This window comes from Anolis carolinensis, chromosome 2 (genome assembly GCF_035594765.1).
Source record: "Anolis carolinensis isolate JA03-04 chromosome 2, rAnoCar3.1.pri, whole genome shotgun sequence".
In the NCBI taxonomy this organism is placed as follows: Eukaryota; Metazoa; Chordata; class Lepidosauria; order Squamata; family Dactyloidae; genus Anolis; species Anolis carolinensis.
This window is the reverse complement of record NC_085842.1, coordinates 177,550,179-177,572,639: the sequence shown is the minus strand read 5'-3', so window position 1 is coordinate 177,572,639 and position 22,461 is coordinate 177,550,179. Positions and strand designations below refer to the sequence as shown.

General features: G+C 39.0%; 1 protein-coding gene across 2 annotated transcripts in view; it reads left to right on the top strand.

Moving 5' to 3' along the window:
- Positions 1-22,461, top strand: part of rgs9 (regulator of G protein signaling 9) — a 127,564-nt gene that overhangs the window by 19,824 nt on the left and 85,279 nt on the right. Inside the window, exons 1-7 of one of the 2 annotated variants that reach the window (XM_062971155.1) lie at positions 500-1,906; positions 3,494-3,590; positions 12,316-12,366; positions 12,778-12,884; positions 15,869-15,920; positions 19,381-19,439; positions 22,074-22,150. In XM_062971155.1, coding sequence (XP_062827225.1) covers positions 3,506-3,590; positions 12,316-12,366; positions 12,778-12,884; positions 15,869-15,920; positions 19,381-19,439; positions 22,074-22,150 — 431 coding nt within the window. In that variant the 5' untranslated portion in view covers positions 500-1,906; positions 3,494-3,505. Of the gene's footprint in view, positions 1-499; positions 1,907-3,493; positions 3,591-12,315; positions 12,367-12,777; positions 12,885-15,868; positions 15,921-19,380; positions 19,440-22,073; positions 22,151-22,461 lie in introns of those variants that run through there. The other variant, XM_062971154.1, reaches the window with a different exon arrangement.

Here is a 22,461-nt window from a genome sequence, read left to right as displayed (position 1 = left end):
GATGGAACCCTGCGGCACTCCACTCGTCATTTCTTTCCAGGATGAAGATGATGCATTGGTGAGCACTCTTTGGGTTTGTTCACTTAGCCAATAACAGATCCACCTAACCGTAGTTTTGCCTAGCCCACATTTGACGAATATGTTTGCCAGAAGGTCGTGGGGAACCTTGTTGAAGGCCTTACTGAAATCCAGATATGATACATCCATAGCATTCCCTGCATCTATTCAACTTGTACCCCATCCTTTCTCAGGGAAGCAACTAAAATTTCCCAAGAAAACATCAATAAACAGCATGAAAAAACAATCCAAAGAAAATTGATTCACTAAAAGAATGTTGGAAAAGTATTGTCATAAGACACCGTGGAACATTGGTAATGTAGGAATCCACAACATTTTCATGACCTCATATTTCAGGCCAAACATTCCACCTCTATGGTTTCAATAGGGAACTCTACACCCCACACCAAATAAATCCAAAAACTGCATTAATTTCCATATTCATCAGCTTTATACGGTTCAGAGTAAATTAATTTCCCCTAGTCTTTGTAACCAATGCTTTCTTATCCTGCTTACATCTTTCTACCAGTTGTAAATAAGCAAACACATTAAAATCTATAACCTCCCTTGAGAAGCATCCCTCTTGACTTAAAACAGGGAACTCTTAATAAACAGCCACTTCCCTTCTGAGAAAAAGAAGGCGACCCACTGAGTTCTCATCAGCAAAGGGCACGGATTGTGGCTGAGTCCGTGGGCAGCACCCAGCCAACGCTGCCTAGCTAATCTTGCTTGTTCTCTTTGATAATATATATTCTAAAATGACAACGGGTTCCTCAGCAGGAACACAACAAAGTCTCTGTAGTTCTTTGCTCATTAGGAAAACAGTCTGCCTTGTAACAAAGGGTTATTGCGGGTTCTCTGAACAACTTGTTTGCTCTTAACTGATGGAAGTGTATCTGGATGGCACAGCTGGGATATTCTGACTAAGTGCCCCTTGTTGTTATATTTAGACTCTGTGGTCTTGAAGGCTAAAATGGGACCCAGATTAAATGATTCTGGACAAAAAAGGGGGGAGCATAGGGAGGGGAACTTTATCCTAAATGCACGGAGACCTGTGGCTAAATTCTGATTCTGAAGTTTCCCATTAATGTGTTGTCGAAGGCTTTCATAGCCAAAATCACTGGGTTGTTGTGAGTTTTCCGGGTTGTAGGCCATGTTCCAGAAGCATTCTCTCCTGATGTTTCAGCCACATCTATGGCAGTCACCCTCAGAGGTTGTGAGGTCTGTTGGAAACTAGGCAAGTGGGGTTTATATATCTGCGGAATGTCCAGGGTGGGAGAAAGAACTTTTTTCTGCCTGAGGCAAGTGTGAATATTGCAATTGGCCAGCTTGATTAGCATTAAATAGTCTTGCAGGTTCAAACCTGGCTGCTTCCTGTCTGGGGCAATCTTTTGTTGGGAGGTGTTAACTGGCCCTGATTGTTTCTTACTGATTTCCTCCTATGTGAAGTTTGTTAAGCCAAACGAACAGCACTGGGAATACATCTGCACTATAGAATTGATGCAGCTTGATACCACTTTGACTGTCGTGACTCAGTACTATGGATTTCTAGAAGTTGTAATTTTAGAAAATCTGAAGTGCTCCCAAGTTCCCATGGCAATTAAAATTTCAAGATGCATTCATTCAAACATTTAGGTGAACTCTGAATTTTTGGAAAATGTTATTATTTTTTGAGATACTAGGATTTACAGAAGCTGCCAGTTAATCAAAAGATGGTGTATGTATTAGGGAAATGACCTGAAGTCCATGTTTTGTCTTGAAACTCTTCTTCTTCTTCTTTTTTTTTTAAAGGTAAGCAGTTGGGGAAATACCGGAAATTTGTTTGAAAGGTGATTTGCTTCTCCTGGAGGTGTGTGTGTGTGGAAGCAATAATGTCATGTGCCTTCCCTGGCATTTTTATGACCAGGAGAAATATTTTTTAAAACCACGTAGTAAACCAAAAATCAAATTCCATTTAAATAAGCAAAATCACAATTGGAGGAGGAAGAAGGGAGGCTTGGGAAGTCTCAAAAATAACTTTTCCTGCTCTTTTACTCATCAAACATAAAAACAACAACAACAACAACATTTTTATATCCTGCCACCATCTCCCCAAGGGGGCTCGGGGCAGCTTACATGGGGACCAAGCTCAGCATAAACAAAGATTACAAGCTAAAACACATTTAAAAACATAATAACATATAAACAATCTAATTAAAACAATTAAAACATCAGAGTGAAAACATCATAAAATACAACAACCAACATTAACAACCAGAAACAGGAATATAGTGAGCATGATCAGATTCGAGAGGGCAGGGCAAGGACTTGTGCAAAACACGGACCATAAGACCGGGGCTGGGGGTAAAGTGCTGGAAAACATTATTATTATTATTATTATTATTATTATTATTATTATTATTATTATTATTAGAAACCCCGGGGGCCATCCAGTTCAACTCCCTTTTGCCATGAAGGAAAAGCACCCCGCTGAGCAATGGGAGGGAAATAGGGTTTTGGAAGCAAAGAAGGCAATGAAGAAAAGCTCTGGGCAGTGAAGAACGTGAGGAAAATAGCCTTTGAGGCAAAGGAAAAAGGCTTTTGTCAGCGAGGGAGGCAGGAAAGAAGAGGGAAAGCTTGGAAGAGGAGGAGAGAAAAAGAGGAGGGAACCGCAGGGGCGCCGTGGAGCACACTTTGAGATCTGCTGCCATAGAGTAAGGGGAAGTTATCTTAAATGTCATCACAGATATTTAACACATTAAATAATTTGGTCCTTAAGTGTTTTACCCTTAGGTTGGGCCTAGAGCCAGCATTTCCATATTAACTTTTTCCTTTAATGCCCCCCCCCACCCCCACAAAAGGCAGTCTGTGTATATTCATTCTTGTCTGACCACTAATGTATAGCAGTATATACAGTGGCATAGTAAAATATAAAGGGGCAAAATCAAGGGTTGAATTTTCAAGCCATGAATGATTGAATTCAAAGATTCTGAATACAGAGGATTGATGGTATCTTCTTAATAGGGAGCATAGGACCTATCATTAAGTGTTCTTACTATTGGAACCTGGTGGGATCGTAATCACAATACTTGGTTTTTTTTTTTTGATATAATGGATTTCATGTAGCTATAATCTGTCCTTCTGGAAGGTCTTGCTGAACATTTGTAAAAAATCAGTCAAATGTATGGTTAGCAGGGCTTGTTACAGTATATAAATCCAGTCAAAATCCAGTCAAATGTATATATGGTGGGCTATTTCTTTTGGACTTCATCTCCAAGGATGAATGCTGATTGCAAATAAATTACCGTTCAAACCATCTGAAGGTTCCCCATCCCTCAAATAGGATAGCTAGAAAACAGAACTGGAAATTGTTGCAATTCTAGCTAGTCTTCACTCATGCTTTAGCATTGATTTTAGTTATCATTGCTTATATTTATTTTCACTCTGACACCCACAGCTTGAAGTTCTGATGGTGGAGATGCAGGATCCAAGTTCTGGCATCAAAATGCAAACTCAGAAGGTCACCGTCTGCGACATCCCGCATGCTATGTTTGGTAAGTCTTGACAGTCAGAAGCACTGGAAAACAGTGCCTACTAACTAATCTCCTTTATATAATCTCATCTAATATTCACAACTATTTTATCTCTCTCTTGGATATTGGGAGGACACTCAAAATAATCCATTCTTCCTGCCTTGTGGAGACATCTTCAGGTCAATTGCCACCCTGACACTGTGAAGAAAATAAGTTACGGTTGGATTTCCACTCCTAATAAAGAGAGCAAACATATGTTTTTAAATCATGTGCATTATGCATGCTATTGCAAACAGTTCTGCTGGTCGTCCAGGGATTTTAATTTTGATAAAACAAAAAGCCAGTGTCGTATAGTTGTTTGAGCATTGACTATGACTCTAGAAGTCATGGTTTGATTCCTCACTTGGCCATGGAAACCTACTAGATGACCTTGAGCGAGTCACACATTCCCAATTCTAGAAGCATTCCATGATTTATGCTCTAAGGACTGGCATAAGTCAGAACCAACTTGAAGGCACCCAACAACAACAACAACAACAACAACAGTAATTATTTTCTTCTCACATGTAATTCTGAGTTAAAGCATCATCAAGAGAGTCAGAGTTTTCTTTATCATGCTTGGATCAACGGTGGAGCTAGGTAATTTTAGACTCTGGATGTAATGGTTTGTCAGGGGGACTCTTCAGAGTGATAGTGGGAAAGTCAAAGTATGGGGAACCAGCCCTGCCATGTTTGGAAACACTGCTTTTCATCTGTCCTGAATTGCTCTGCCCTAAATTGCTCACCTAATGGCACCACTGCCATGAAATATTACAAGGCAAAATATGCAATCCACTAATAAGCCTGTAAATGACAGCTTTCCCTCCCTACAAAGTATTGAATGGGCTTGTCATGATGGTCAGTGGCAACAATTCTACCCTCCTTTGGTGCCCTGCCAACTAAGTTTATTGAAGGCAAACCCTGAAGCATGCTATAAACGCTGTCCCAATGAATAGCTTGGGAAGAGAAATGTGTCAGTGTGTTTTGACTTTGTGGTTTGAGCACCTTCTACTGAGATTGATCAATTGAGAAACTGATATACATCCATGATATGTTGGCCATACAGCAATATATAGCAAAATTCCCCTCTCATAAAAGTCCAACAAGATGATAACTAAAAGGTACAAAATACAAAAACTTTTAAAGCTCATAGTCTTCTTCATCAGCTTGGATATTGAAGTATGATAATGGAGAGTCACAGAGCTGCATTTTTCTTGAGATGTTTAAACTGAGTTTAAGGGAGCTTTGGTGAAGATAAATGCTAAGAGACATTTGGGACTATAAAAGCATGGCAAGGCAGGAAGCTTTTCCGCCATTATTAGAAAGAATGGGTGTTAATTTGCGACAAAATGCAGTGGGTCCCTTCAGATACTTGTATGGGTACTTTTTGAGACAACTTTAGGTCAGTAATTGCCAATTTCAAATTGCTTTACCTCATCTGGAGGTGAAAATGTCAGAGAACAAGCCACAATCAATTTGTTCCCTTTAGTTCAGGATTCCTTTTATGGGGTGGAATATGGTATCTTCAGATCCAAAAATATCCCAGAATAGCCATATTGGAAATGGATGGAAGCGATTGTCCAACATTTGGTAAATATCAACATTAGCTGATATAAAAGTGTTTTTATGAATGTCTTAAAATTTGGAGATACAGTAGAGTCTCACTTATCCAACATAAACGGGCCCGCAGAATGTTGGATAAGCGAATATGTTGGATAATAAGGAGGCATTAAGGAAAAGCCTATTAAATATCAAATTAGGTTATGATTTTACAAATAAAGCACCAAAGCATCATGTTAGACAACAAATTTGGGAGAAAAAGTAGTTCAGTACGCAGTAATGCTATGTAGTAACTACTGTATTAATGAATTTAGCACCAAAATATCACGATATATTGAAAACATTGACTTAAAAAATGCATTAGATAATCCAGAACGTTGGATAAGCGAGTGTTGGATAAGTGAGACTCTACTGTATACCAGTGAATGTTGATAGTTATTTAAAATATGGTTCATATGATTCACCAGTGTATGTCTGAAAAGCAAGGAAGTGTATATCTTTCAGGAACTTCATAAAATGTGTTTAATGCTTGAAAGAGTTACATCTTGCCCATTGACTGCAAATTTCAGGGCACTTCAGAATAATATGATGTCATGGGGGGGGGACTGAGGCCTTTTAAGTGGTTTTCTGCTGGTACAATCCTTTGTGAGAGCAACATTGTATTCAGGTGAATAGCTCTCGTTCTTATCCTAAGTCTTTGGATTCATGTCTTCAAGTTCCTAAGTTTGCTCCTGTTTCTAGTTTCATGTGTGGCATAGGTTGCGTACCTTGGATTCATGGTATCATGTTTATGGATATATCTGTGGGTTGACTCGTGAGACTGTATTTGAAAAGATTTTGGAATCTTGGCTATCTTGGAAATAACTTGTTGAACTTTGATTCTCCTTCTTAGATTTTCTTATTTTTATATACTCTTCTCTTAATAAACTTTTACTTACTTGATTACCTGGACAGAGTGTGCTTTGTGATGAAAAGGTGTTTTAGGGCTCTAGTGCAACAATTTCTATGGGTACAAACTGAGGCCAAAGTGTAAAAGTAGTTTGTACACAGTAAACTCATCAAGGAGGAGAGAGTGTTGAATCTTATTCTTCTCAGCAGATTCAGGAAAAGGCAAACTGCTGCAGCCTTTCCTAGCTTATTTTTTCTTCTTCTCATTAATGACTTGGGACCTCATCACACTGGGGTTACTGATCTGGGCGATAGCGAGAGGATTTGCCGCAAATCATAGTGTATCCAGCAAGGCCCAGCACAGGGAACCCATTGCCCCACACCTTATCCCACAGAATGAAGAGCTGCTGCCCAGCTTAACCCCCCTTCTCATTGTTTTCTATGCCTCCTGCTCTCTTCAGGCACAGAGCCCTGCCAAAAATAGATCAACGTCATGTGATGGGATCCAGCGGCCTCTGTGCCTGAAGAAAGGTCCAATTGCCATAGAATTTTACCTGTCTAATGGAGTCCTTGATCATACTCTGTTGTTATCTTGACTACACTCTGTTCTGGCTTGGCTATATGTATCTTGATTTTTAACCCTAAAATACTAAAAAGTTTGTGTCAGTTGTTTCCCAAATACAATCTGATTGATAGCCTTTCAACTTTAAATTCTTGACTACTAGTCTTCAGAATACATAGCCCTACCAGAACTGCACTGATTTGATGCAGATGGTTGAAACCCTCTCTTTCATGTTATTTATGAATAAAGTGGAAAAATTAGAGATCTTAAGCCCTTGAATGAACAGCTCTATTTATGTGATGGCATTGCCTATTCATGGAGAAGAACAGGTGCAAGCTAGGTTACTTAGGTCAGGTCTGAATGACAGTCTAATCTTTTAATTTCATCTATTTCAGGAAGCGGTTCAATAGGGATAAGAGCACTGGATTGCTGGTGCAAATCTCAAGCGCTCAGTATAATGTCAGCAAAGGTTAACATTTTAATCTTCACCTTGACAGCATTTGGTGATGAGGATTAGTATATGCGCAAGGAGTAGGTGCATTTCTAAAGATCAAACTCATCCCAAACTACAGTATGAAATACAAGATGGTAGAACTAGGGGTGACTTCTTTCAACAACAATAACATCATGGTGATGATAATAATATGGTTTTATTTTATCTTCCAAAATGGCAAAATAGTTAACAAGGTATGGCTAACATCCATTAATGTGCAGTGGGCCTGCCACATTTACGAGTTTGCACATTTGATTTGTGTGTTTGATTAAATGGAAATTAACAGTAGAGGACCTACAGATTCTTAGTGGGAAAACATGCAAGGTCCTCCGGCACAACTTTGTGGTCAGCTTCTGCTGGAAGTTTACCAGAGAATCATACCGGAGGACATAGATATGTGCTATTTGAGGGAAAACAAGTAATATTTTAATTTGTGGTTTTTCACTTTTGCAGGGGTCCTGTGCCTCTAATCCCAGCAAATGTGAAGATTGGGTGTAACTCACTCTGTATCCCCCATGCACTTTCAATATTTATCAGTTCTCCATGATGCCTGAAAACCTGCAGGTTTCCAAGCATCATGGAGAACTGATAGAAAAGGGAAGAAGAAAATCCCATTGATGGCAGATGGAGGGTATGGGAGAAGAGATGGAAATAATAAATAACTTTATCCTTGTATCCCGCCCCATCTCCCCGAAGGGACTCGGGGAGGCTCACATGGGAACCAAGCCCAAATAACACCACAAAATACAACAACAAGGTACATTTAAAACATATAAACATGTACAATCAAAGACATATAAAATACAATAAAAACACAACAACCAATAGCCTTCTAGGCGCAGCAAGCATAATCAGGATTGGAGGTAAGGCAGTAAAATATGTGAAATATCTTGCAACCTCTGAGCTGGACAAAATGCAATAACTGGGTATAGGTGGAGGTGAAAGGACACCATCAATTTGAGCCGAATCAGTCAAACACACATCGAAATAGCCAAGTGTTCAGCTCTTTCCGGAATGTGGCCAAGGTGGGGGCTAATCTGCTGATTCTGGAAATAGAATTACGGTACTTCCATCAATGGACATCTACCTATAGATGTTGACATATATTCTTGTTGGTTTTTTAAAGAACCCATTGAAACAAAGAATGTCTTTACACATCATATTCCTCCTTGTCAAAAATTCTTTGCTTCTACTACTCACTGATTTACTTCTACAGAACATGGTGACTAAACCTTTCCTATTCGTTCTACAAATCTTTTTTTTACCTTGTCCTCCCCCACAGGTTTCAATCTTCAACCTTTCAAATCTGAATTCTTTCTTTGTGTCCTCTAATTGAATTGCACAGTTCCTGGCTAGCTTGACCTTTGTCTTTCATGCAGGAAATAATACGTTCCTACCTTGTCAAGAGAATACAATTCCATTTCCGTTTCCCCTTGCGTAGGCTGATAATTTTGTCTTTCCACTGTGTATCTGAATAGAGTTTGTCTGTAAAGAAATTACACGACAAAACAACTGTATTGTGAAGTAGCAGGAACCAGGGAGGTTTGAACATGGGAGCAGATTTTGATCATTACAACTACAATAGTCACCACACGAGTGCCTTAAAAATCTCAAGATGAGGTCAGCTCAAGGTTAATAGGATTTTGAAGAATTTTTTGTGTGAAAAGACAGAGAAGTTACATGCAATTTCTCACAGGGCTCACTCAAACTGTCAGAAGGATTGATTTGGGTTGTAAATTCCCTAGGGGGTGGGTGCAGTTTGGTTTAATTTTTTTGGTGCAGTTGTGGGGTGGTTTATCCCAATGTGTTGAATGCTCAACAATGGATAGCTTAGTAGTGATTCACTACATATGCATACTAACACAACTAACACTAACACAGCAAGAGTGGTAATCATGTTATGTTCCAAATGTTGTTGACTACAGCTTCCAGCATTCTGAATGTATTACAACCGACAATTCTGGCTATTATTTATTATTATTACAGTAGAGTCTCACTTATTCAACACTCGCTTATCGAACATTCTGGATTATCCAACGCATTTTTGTAGTCAGTGTTTTCAATATATCGTGATATTTTGGTGCTAAATTCATAAATACAGTAATTACTACATAGCATTACTATGTATTGAACTATTTTTTCTGTCAAATTTGATGTTAAACATGATGTTTTGGTGCTTAATTTGTAAAATCCTAACCTAATTTGATGTTTAATAGGCTTTTCCTTAATCTCTCCTTATTATCCAACATATTTGCTTATCCAACATTCTGCCGGTCCGTTTATGTTGGATAAGTGAGACTCTACTGTATATCTATATATATAAAAGAGTGATGGCATCACGGCGATTCACAAAACAACAAAAGTACAGGCCCCCCAACCTCAAAATTTGACAACACAACCCATCATCCACGCCTCAAGGTTGATACAACAAAAAGAAAAGAAAAATAAAGTCCTAATTAGAGGGAGAGCAATAATTTTTTTTATCCAATTGCTGCCAGTTTAGAGGGCTAATCTCGGCCCACTTGGTTGCCTAGCAACCAAGGGACAACCAGGTTTCAGTTAGAGGACAGGCAGATTTAGGCCTCACTTAGACTTCTTCCACAGATTATCTAATTTGCACTGGATTATGTGGCAGTGTAGACTCAAGGCCCTTCAACACAGCTATATAACCCATTAATAATCTTATATTATCTGCTTTGCACTGGATTATCTTGACTCCACACTACCATATAATCCACTTCAGTGTGCATTTTATACAGCTGTGAAGAAGGAGCCTCATATAATCCAGTTCTAAGCAGATAATATAAGATTAGAAATATACAGTAGAGTCTCACTTATCCAACGTAAACAGGCCGGCAGGATAAGTGAATATGTTGGATAATAAGAAGGGATTCAGGAAAAGCCAATTAAACATCAAATTAGGTAATCGTTATACAAATTAAGCACCAAAACATCATATTATACAACAAATTTGACAGAAAAAGTAGTTCCATGCGCAGTAATGCTATGTAGTATTTACAGTAGAGTCTCACTTATCCAACACTCGCTTATCCAACGTTCTGGATTATCCAATGCATTTTTGTAGTCAATGCTTTCAATATACTGTGATATTTTGGTGCTAAATTCATAAATACAGTAATTACTATATAGCATTACTGTGTACTGAACTACTTTTTCTGACAAATTTGTTGTCTAACATGATGTTTTGGTGCTTAATTTGTAAAATCATAACTTAATTTGATGTTTAATAGGGTTATCCTTAATTCCTCATTATCCAACATATTCGCTTATCCAACGTTCTGCCTGCCCGTTTATGTTGGATAAGTGAGACTCTACTGTACTGTATTTACAAATTTACCACTAAAATATCACAATGAATTTAAAACACGGACTACAAAAACATTGATTATGAAAAGGCAGACTGCATTGGATAATCCAGAACATTGTATAAGCGAATGTTGGATAAGTGAGATTCTTCTTTAATATGAAATAATTACTGGGATAGAATAATGCAGAACAATATAATCTCTAAAACCAGGACAGTAAATAAACGGGAATTCCACACAGGAAACAATCAGGGCCAGCTAACACCTCCCAACAAAGTATTCCCATCATCAAAGTCTGGAAAATCCTCTGTTTTCTCAGGGCCACAGACAGTAGAAGCACATAAAATATCGCAAACAACACCACTCTGACAACAAGGGAATTCCAGACAGGAAACAATCAGGGCCAGCTAACACCTCCCAACAAAAAATTCACTCAGGGAGGAAACAGCCAGGCTTTAAAGCTGCAAGGCCATTACATCCTAATCATTTTTCCTAGTTGCAGCATTCATACTTGCCTCCAACAAACAAAAAAACCAATCAGAAATATTGTATGTTCACAACCTTTAGGAAATAATATCCCCTGATGGCGCAGCGTGTTAAAGCGCTGAGCTGCTGAACTTCTGGACCGAAAGGCCGCAGGTTTGAATTGGGGGAGCGGAGTGAGCCCCCACTGTTAGCCCCAGCTTCTGCCAACCCAGAAGTTCGAAAACATGCCAATGTGAGTAGATCAATAGGTACTGCTCCGGCAGGAAGGTAACGCCGCTCCATGTAGTCATCCCACATGACCTTGGAGGAGTCTACGGACAACGCCGGCTCTTCGGCTTAGAAATGGAGATGAGCACCAACCTCCAGAGTAAGACACGACTGGACTTAATGTCTGGGGAAAACCTTTACCCTTGACCTTAACTACCACCAATTCCTCAATACTTTATTTCCCATACCACCAGACTTCGCCACAGCAATGCGTGGCCGGGCACAGCTAGTTGATTTATATTCCGCATTATCTCTCCTGAAGGAGATTCAAAGTGGCTTGACATAAAAGCATTAGCATACAATTTAAAATATCCAAATATGAAAACATTGAAACAGAATTAAATATAATTTAAATTAAAAAATTCACAGTTAAAAAATTCACAGTTTAAATCCATCTTAACATATTCAGAGTTAAAAACCATCAGCTATGGCTGATGGAGCTGCATTCGAACAATTTCTGGAGAGCCTTATCTTCCCCATCCCTACCATTAAGCATAAGCTGCAATTACACATCTACTCTACCCCTTGGGAGGTTATCAGTGCACTATTTATCTGTTCTTTGGATCTTTCCTGATCAGAGATTTTCTCATAAGGTTGTATGTATGTGCCTTTGGGTCACCTGTCGACTTAAGGCAACCCCCATGATTTTCATAGGATTTTCTTTGGCAAGGAATTTCCTCTGAAATATAGCTTACAGCACCTAGTATTCTTTGGAAGTCATATATTGCTGTTCTGCTGTTCTTCTCAAAAGTCAAACAGGTTTTGTAAGCATTTGGAATAATATGAAAACTTTCAAAAGCTGTCATCAGGATGACACATGCACGCACTACATGCAGCTGTCCTCTTTTCTAGTCATTTTAATCTCCCTCAAAAAGTCAATTTTCCATTTGCAGCCTATTATCTCATGGCTGTTACATGTCTGTATCTGAAGAGTCCTATTGCAAATAAATGACTTGCAAATGTATGATCGCATGAGCGACAATATCCCACTTCATGAAATGCAGATGGCTGGATGGGCTGGTTCTATTCTCAAGGTATCTGTATAGTTACTGCTGGAAAGCCATTGAGGTTAGAATGTGAAAAATCTTGTTTCTGACGATTTACACTATTATCCTTGCCTTGTAGGTGTTGATATATTACAGTGGATCGCGCAGCGCCTGAAGATTACGAATGAAGGTGGGTAATGTGTTGTCGAAGGCTTTCATGGCCGGGATCACAGGGTTGTTGTATGTTTTCCACGCTGTATGGCCATGTTCTAGAAGTATTCTCTCCTGACGTTTCACCCACATCTATGGCAGGCATCCTCAGAGGTTGTGAGGTAACCTCACAACCTCTGAGGATGCCTGCCATAGATGTGGGTGAAATGTCAGGAGAGAATACTTCTAGAACATGGCTATACAGCCCGGAAAACATACAACAACCCACGAAGGTGGGTAAGATCATAAAGTCAGCTGACTCTTTGATATGCTTTCGTGGTATGGTGGTGATCACTGTTTGCAATGTCTACAGTCTTCCAAACAGTGGTTGTTTCTTAATGTTTGGCTCTATTGTGTATATACTAATGAAAGTAGCTAACTCTCTATTTAGAAGCCCTGAACTTGGGGTGCATGTTTGTCCAGTACGGATACATCTATCCTCTTCAGAGCCCAAAGAATCTTACTCTCAGACCAGACAGCAGCCTCTACAGATTTCAGGTGAGTGGGTGAGACCCAAAGCATAATATGCCTACTAAGACATTGGGATTTAGACCAATGGGATTTTGAGGTGGGGAAACATGGTCCCTCAGAAGTTGGACTTTAGTTCCTATAAGCCCTAGCCTACAACGCTGGGATGTTGGGATTGCAGTCCAGTCACAATTAGAGAACTGATGAACAAGTGTGAAAGTTAAAGCTGATCTGGAGACATACTGATAGATGGTCACTTGCTTCTATTTTTTAAAAGCCCAATACATTTTGGACACTAAGAGAGTTGATCTTCCTCAAGGGCTTTGCTAAAAACAAAACAAAAAAAAACAGATATAATTCCATTTAATACATTAATCCTATTCTATCTGATTTGTCATCGATCCACTCCTTTGAACTTCACGCAAATCTACCATTTGTCAAAATATATGATCCAGCACTTTTCTTTTCCATTTCCAAGCAAATAGCTTAACCATTGGTTCATCCCATTGACTATGAGGTCTGCCCAAAGACCGCTTGTGGTCTCTTGGTATCCAGTTTGTTAGTTGACATATCCATCAGTTGTCTTTTGTTTGTGCTACATGCCCTGCCCATCTTCTTTTTGCCTCATAGATTTCATTGACCACGGCACGTACCCTGTTTCTTTGACGCAACTATTTAATGCTGACTTTATCTCTGATTGTCACACCACACATCCTTCTTTCCATTGCTCTCTGAACCACTGCCAGTTTTTCATTCCCTAACTTTGGGTTAGAGAATGAAAAACTGGGTTCGCCCTGGTGACGAAGTGCGTTAAAGCACTGAGCTGGAGACCGAAAGGTCCCAGGTTCAAGCCCCGGGAGCGGCGTGAGTGGCCGCTGTTAGCTCCAGCTCCTGCCAATCTAGCAGTTCGAAAACATGCCAATGTGAGTAGATCAATAGGTACCGGTCTGGCGGGAAGGGCGCTCCATGCAGTCATGCCGGCCACATGACCTTGGAGGTGTCTACAGACAATGCCGGCTCTTTGGCTTAGAAATGGAGATGAGCACCAACCCCCAGAGTCAGACATGACTGGATTTAACGTTAGGGGAAACCTTTACCTTTACTTTAACTTTGGGTTGTTGCCCATGTTTCAGATGCATAAAACATTGCCGGTAAGACTAGTGTTGAAGATATCTGCTCTGACCTTCATTGGCAGCTTACCATCTGTTAGCACTGTCCGGTTTTGATTAAAAGCCATCCAAGCCATCTTGCATCTTCTTGCCCATTTGCCATTTGCTAAATTATTAGACTGTACTTGTCGACTAAGATATACATATTCAGTCACTTCCTCAATTTCATCTCCGTTTATAATGATGTGGCCATAGACACACTGCTCATTTTTCATCCATTTCATTTTATTCAAGTTTATTTCCCGTCCTACTGATTTTTGAGAGTTGCGCTAGTTGTTGCTTTTACATTAATAAAACGTAAAGGTTTCCCCAGACGTTAAATCCAGTCATGTCCGACTCTGGGGGTTGGTGCTCATCTCCATTTCTAAGCTGAAGAGCCGGCGTTGTCCGTAGACACCTCCAAGGTCAGGTGGCCAGCATGACTGCATGGAGCACCTTTACATTAATACAGTACCATGTTTCCCCGAAAATAAGACAGTGTCTTATATTATTTTTTTCCTCCCAAAGATGTGCTAGGTCTTATTTTCAGGGGATGTCTTATTTTTCCATGAAGAAGAATACACATTTATTGTTGAACAAAAAAATGAACATTTATTCTATACTGTACAGTAGTTGTCATCACAAACAAACACAAACTGTGACTCCTGTCAAGAATTTCTTGTTACTACCATTATTTCCATATACAACTGGTATGTACATTTACCAATCCTGCATGCTATGGTGTTTTGTTTGGCAGGCGCTGGGCATGCTTCCAAACAAAAACTTTGCTAGGTCTTACTTTTGGGGGAGGCCTTATATTTAGCAATTCAGCAAAACCTCTACTTGGTCTTATTTTTTGGGGATGTCTTATTTTCGGGGAAACAGGGTAGCAAAAAACAAAATTAATTCGGTTCTCTAAAACATATGGATTTCTTTATTTTACATAACATGGTGAATATATACACACACACAAACACACACATATACACATATACAATTTGGAGTTGTATAATACTCTATTTCATTGTATAATAATTGCCATGGTGTAATTGTTGCACCCCAGTTATTGAGGTGATAAAACTGGAATTTTTGAGAGCCTCACATAATAGTCACACCCCATAGCTTCAAGGGGCAGGCTCGATGGTGGGTGAAGGCATGAGAACTATGGGGCTTTCCATAGCTGCCACCGGCTGAGGGAAACCCTGCAGTTCTTGCTAGTGGGTGATCAAGTGGGTGAAGACTCACTTGCCCATGTACCCACTGTCACCAGCTGAGGGACGCCCCATAGCTCTCACCCACAGGCAAACCAGTGGTTTTGCAACTATGGCGTAGCTGCAATTTTTTTCCACCACATAATAGTTTTCCCTCTTCCTCTCACCTCCCAAAAGGGGGGAGTGTGGCCTTGAAATAAAGTATACTGTCCAAAGTAATTATATTACTATTGAGCAAAGAGAACTAGAAACAATCATCACGTGATATTTATATGTGGACTCAGGTATTTAGGAGCAATTAAGAAGCAAATAAACAAGATTGCACCGTTTTTTAATGCTGTGAGCTGCTTTGCATCTCAATCTAGAGATAAAAGTAGGATGATAATAATAATAAGAAGAAATGTTTAAATTGAGGTTTAAAAACAAGATGAGAAGGAGCAGTCTACAGATGTTCAGGGAGATAATTCCAGTAGTGTGGAGAAGCAAGTGAAAAAGCATGAAGCTGAGACAAGGAAGAAAAATTGTTTTGATTGAGTGGATGCATTTGCAAAACACCATACAGGATGAGGACAGTTTCTAGAATGGTTGAAGAAAACATGGTTGTTAACATATTGATAACTTGTTTCTTAATTTTTGTGATTTTTATTTTCTGCAGACACCCTACTTTTGGCCAACACAACAATGGGCAGCAGATGATACAGACTATGGTAAGTTCTAATAGTTTTTTTTTTTTCGTGTCAGGAGCAACCGGAGTTGCTTCTGGAGTGAGAGAATTGGCTGTCTGCAAGGATATTGCCCAGGGGACACCCGGATGTTTTGATGTTTTACCATCCTTGTGGGAGGCTTCTCTCATGTCCTCGCATAGTGGTGAGACTTTATCCTCATGTTGAAACTAAATGACAGATGCATCCTGGGAAATGTTCCTTTAGAGTAGAATCCTAATAGTATTCCCATGTGCAGTCATTTCTCAAGTGTACATTTATCTTCACTCTTCACTCAAGCTACTATTTCAATCAGAAATGGAGAATGAACTCCTCTGGTATGGACCTTCCTAGGACAGTACCATTTCCTTTATTTTATCGCTTTTAAACTTATTTATTACACAATGCTTTTGACACAAAATAAATAAATAACCATTTCCAGTGGTATTGTGGAGCCAGATGCTTGCATACAACTGCTTGCATTTTTGGACTCTCCCTAGGGATGTCACTGCAAAATTTGTGCACTTCAGAATTTACCCCCCACCACTTAACATTACAGACTATTACTAACTGTTATCGTTGTTGTATGCCTTCAAGTCTTTTCTGACTTATGGTGTCTCTAAAGAAACCCTATCTTGGGATTTTCTTGGCAAGATTTGTTCAGCGGTGCTTTTCCTTTGCTTTCCTGTGAGGCTTTTTTTGTGTGTGTCAGGAGCGACTTGAGAAACTGCAAGTCACTTCTGGTGTGAGAGAATTGGCCGTCTGCAAGGACGTTGCCTGGGGAATGCTCAGATGTTTTTACCTTCCTTTTGGGAGGCTTCTCTCATCTCCCCGCATGGAGCTGGAGCTGATAGAGGGAGCTCATCTACGCTCTCCCCGGGTTGGATTCAAACCTGGCAGCCTTCAGGTCAGCAACCCAACCTTCAAGTGAGGCTGAGAGAGTGTGACTTGTCAAACGTCACACTCTGGGTTTCTATGGCTGAGAAGGGATTCACACCCTTGTTTCCATTCATAATCACACATAATGACACACCTCAGCCAAATGTCTAGGCGATAAATCCTCCACATTACATGGTAGAATTCCATAAACAAGTTTTTGTTAAATGTATCATGGCATCTGAATATGTGTATCAACATATTAGGTGTTAACAATAATATTTCATTCCCACTCTATATCAAAAGACCTGTATTTATATTCCCTTTCTAACCGTGCCAGCTCTTTTTTCTTTGATACTTAAACTATATTTCTTAAAGCTCAATTGAAGTTACTGCAATGTTAGAAATTTGAGGACTGAAGGAAAATTTAGGGTGCTGTCAGTCTTCCCCAATGTTTCATTTCACACAAGGAGTGTGGATGTGTGAGTGGGTGACTTGTGTTGACGAAAAGTGCTGGAAGAATCTTATGAAAGAAATAGCTTTCTCTGGGGGTGCGTGACAAGTTTTCTGTACTAAGCAAGGAGAGGAAGTGAAGTGTGAGCATACTAAAAAAGCCTGAAAAATTAACAAGTCATCAGATAGTGCCCAAACCCCAAATGAACCCAGACAGTAAAGACACAGATGGGTCTGTAATTCGAAATGTACTGGGAAAGAAAAACGTGCTGCATTCCATTAAGAAGTAAAGAAGTGTAGCAGTTGATGGCAATGCAAGGCAAACACATCAGGATGAAAGAAAAGTGGTTAAATGTAGTAACAAACACCACCATATCTCATCACAATTGGCCAGTCTGGATAAATTCAGGCAGACCAACAAAAGAGAAAAGAACGAAAAGAAAAAGCCAATACATCAAATGTAAGCCATAGTTGCTGGTCTTCAAAAGCTTTGATGCATTAGCTTCATCTTGGCACTACAGCTAAACCAAAGTCAATGCTAGTTGTTCCTCTAAGAACCCAGAATTGGGAGATTGAGATACTGCTGTTTGTTTTTTTCTGCATCTCTAACTGATCTCCTCCTGCCACTGGTAGACAGTGCTGAGAATCTTCCAAGCAGATCTTAATATTTAGGAAGAGAAATTCCCTCCAATATCAAACGCAGTCTTCTGCCTCTAGTTTGGAGTGCCAAAGTCTTGGGAGATAATTCGGGGCATAAAAATTGCACTTGTGATCAACGTTGGGATCCTCCTACATTGAGATAATTCAGAGCATTAAAAATCACACTTTGTGACCAATGTTGTAGTAGCTTCTTGAAGCTGATTCAACATGGAATCCTACACCTTAGTAATAACAAATAGTTTTTTCAAGCAACTACGAAGTTCACATCTTCTATATCTGCTTCCATTCTCACTACACTTGGCCATGTTGTTGAGACACAAGATTTCCCAAAATTGCCTTAACAAATGCAAAGCATCATTCATTTCAACAATAGGGAAAATAACAGTAATAATAAAAGAACTGTGCAAAACCGAATCTCTAAACATTTTTTCATGGTATGGACTGTATTTTGAAATGAGTCTGCCTTTTCTTTTTCATGTTGCTGTTAAATCACCTGTGTGACATTTGTTATTCTGTAGCTGAGTTAAATATCTCTTGTTTAAATTGTGAATTTTTATGGACACAATTTATTTTGGCGAAATCCTTTTAACGCTTACTGTGTACAGTCATTTGCAAGTCCAGAAATTTTAGTTTAAAAAATCAACGAAAAAACTACTCACATGAGTCAGTGTACCTTAATAATATCAAAACATCAAACCTAGGCTTATACATGGTGTTGGTTTATACATGGGTATATACAGTAACTATTTCATTCAAAGAGGTTTTAATCATCATATGCTATTGCTTGTGGCCAAGTATGATTATCTTCCAAGTGTAGAGTATTGGCGGTGGGTCTACAAATGACTGTAGAGACCTATTCTTGATCCACATGGTCATTTGCAGTGCGGACATACATTTCCAAATGGAAGGCGGTTTGCTTGATGCACCTTTGCCTTGGCATGTTTCTCCCTTTCGTCCTTTATTTGTGCCTCTTCAAAATCCACAGCACTGCAGCTGACCTCCTCTCCAGACTAAAAAAGTAGTTGTCTGGGAGTGACAAATTCTTGTTGTGATGCAAGATGTATAGGATCCTTCTTTGCTGGACATACTTCCGCATATGAGATCAAGCTACAGACACTCACATTCAGGCAGATCAGGCAGTCTTTTAAAAACCGCTTCCATATGCACCACTGACTGCCAATATAACTGCAGTTAGTATTCTCTTTTTTGTGTTGAAAACCTTGCAGGAACACATCAGAAAAAGCTAGAGAAGTAAATGGTTCTAGATAAGGTGTCTATGAGTTTCGTATGCATTGGAGTCAAGCCTGTCCGTTAAAGAAGCCATCTAAATGTGCCCAGAGCACAGTTCTATCTGGAAAAGAAGCTATTCATGATTATTTATTCAGGTCTGCAATAAGGGCCATCCCATTAAACACAGATTTTGTTTTTTGAAGTTGTGTAAACACTGTGTCTTTATTTTTCTTTCTTCCATCTGCAGCTATTTTCCTAGCCAAGAAAAATATCAAGAGAAAAGGAGTTCTTGAAGAATATGAAAAGGTAGGAAGATACTGCATTTAGTTGTGTAAGTGTCACTGGGAGAAGTGAAGTGGTACAAACTGCAGAGAGTGACACCATTAGAATGGTTTATACCAAAATTATTTGTGTATAAAATATTCCTACCAGGCAAAAATTCTATGCTAATGTATGTTTTGAGCCTACTAATGCTCATGCGTTCCCATCAGAGCTGTCATTACCACACAGTTACAATAACACTTCCTGTCAAACGGTTTCATTTGTATGCACATCAAGCACATTTTTTCATTGCTGCTGGTTTTTTAATAGTCGTTGATTTTATCACATTTTCTGGAATTTCAGTTACAATATTGTGGCATGGTTTGGTACAGGAGGTGAGACTATGACTTAGCACACTGGGTGACACCAATTCTAGCGTTATCATTGTGTTTCTATTTCAACAAACATGCTTTAACCATCTTTTGGTTTTAGTAGGTGTGCAAGACAGTGGATCTTTATTGTTACAGTGTGCTAAGCATTATATGCTGTTAGAATCTAGATGTATTGTGCCAAAAGACTTGTCTCTTCATTTCAGTTTGCTAAATTATTTAAGTTAGATATGATGTGTGGGAGCTGAGCATTGCTGGCTTGCTCAAATAAATAAGATCTTGAACAGGAATCTTTGATGTTCCAGGGAGCAGTGAACCCACTCTAGTTTTAATTTGAATTGCAAAGGAGCTACTCCATATGTTCCTATTTCCGAAGAGCCATAGTTGGATGGGAGTGTATTTATATTATCCACTTTCAGCAGTTTTAGATCACTTTAGCAGCCATTGGCCAATCCTAGGATATACTGGAATCTTTATATTTACAAGTGGCTTGAAAGTCTTTCCCAAAATGTTCCAGGAGTCCTATAATTCAGGGAAGTGCATTAGAGCTCCCTAACAGAAGTATGCATACGTGTATGTATATGTGTGTCTATATACGTATGTGTGTGTATATATATATATATATACACACACACAGTAGAGTCTCACTTATCCGAGCTAAATGGGCTAGCAGAAGCTTGGATAAGCGAATATGTTGGATAATAAGGAGTGATTAAGGAAAAGCCTATTAAACGTTAAATTAGGTTATGATTTTACAAATTAAGCACCAAAACATCATGTTATACAACAAATTTGACAGAAAAAGTAGTTCAATATGCAGTAATGTTATGTTGTAATTATTGTATTTACGAATTTAGCACCAAAATATCATGATATATTGAAAACGTTGACTACAAAAATGACTTGGATAATCCAGAGGCTTGGATAAGCGAGGCTTGGATAAGTGAGACTCTACTGTATATGTATACAGTAGAGTCTCACTTATCCAACACCGTTTATGTTGGATAAGTGAGACTCTACTGTATATGAAACATTTGTGTACATTACAATCTATAATCTACATAAATTCCTTAAACACAATACAGCAAAGAAAAAAGAAAAACACCCAACATTAAATGCACAAAACCAGTTACTAACTACCTGCTACAAACTACCTCACAAATCCTACCAATATGCTTTCCTACTCTCCAAGCCAATGACATAAATGCAATAATATAGCTCACTTCTACACCTAATAAAAATACACTTCTATCTTTGAACTGTAACAAAAAAAATTCAAACCCGCAAAATGTCATTTTTTCTTTTCTGTTCTTTTTATGTCAAAAACAGTCCTCAGTTGAAAAATTGACATAATACATTTCTCTAATAAGAACAGGTAATTTGTCCACCTCATAGAGAATTCTAAGTTCCTTATGAAACTACAATCAGCCCTTCACATTTGCGGGCCTGACTTTTGTGGATTTGTTTAGTATGATCTCTTTAGGAATCTCTAGGTCCTCCAGTGCAACATTATGGTCCACTGCCATCAGAAGCCTTAATAGAGGACCTAGAGCAGTGGTTCCCAACCTTTGGGCCTCCAGGTGTTTTGGACTTCATCTTCCACAGGTCCTAATAGCTGGTAAGCTGGCTGGGATTTTTGGGAGTTGAAGTCCAAAACACCTGGAGGCCTAAAGGTTGGAAACTACTGACCTAGACAGAACACATCTCTAGGTATTAGTAGGTCCTCCGGTGGGATTCTAAAGCCAACTTCAGTTGGAAATTGATCATGGCATTGTGCTGGAGGACCGAGAAATTCCTAGAGAGATGTTCTTTTCTTTATCTGTGATTTTCCCACATTCACAAGAGTCCTGTTCATATAACCCCAGTGAATGTGGAGAGCGAATTGTATAAATGTCATGGTTCCATGGCAGTCCAAGTTGTTACAAGCAGCTATCTCTGTGTAGTGTAAAAATAGCAAATAAGACAACTGCCCTTGTTTCTGAGACTCAGATGCAAACTATCAAAGTTACCCACAGCTCTATATGTTAGATTAGGTATAACTCCTTGCACATGAAGCCACAAATGTGCGTGTTGCTTTTTCTTCTTTCTCAGTTAAAAATATCAGGATGCATCACACTACGTATTGCAGTGGCAGTGGTTCATATTGTATCTTGAGAAATCTTAACAATCTATCCTCTTCTATGCTTAGTCCACACGCACAGTCAAGCACTGTAGGCACATTGATCTGAGAGCAAAATCGAAAGCTGCCTTTATTTCTGTCTTAATTTTACTCTTGATTATTTTCTTCTAGGAACATTATAACATGCTGAACCAAAAAATCAACCACAAATGGGACTTTGTTATTATGCAGGCAACAGAGCAGTATAGGTGAGACATTCTTTTAATGCTCTTTTTGAGTTTCCAATTCCTACTTTGTGTGAGGGAGGCTGTCAGCAATATGTAGTGTCCAGGTTCAAAATAACAAGGAATTTCAATCCATCTTTTTTTTTTAAAGGCTTTCAAACGTTGACTCCGATGTGTCAACTTATATTGAATGTATACTGTAGTTGATTTTCTTCATCTGTTTATCCTATTATGCTTATATTATTGATGTATTCTGTTTTTTTTAATATGATTTTAATATGTTGTAAACCACTTTGGGTCCTGTGAGGGAGAAAAGCGGGATATAAATAAAGATT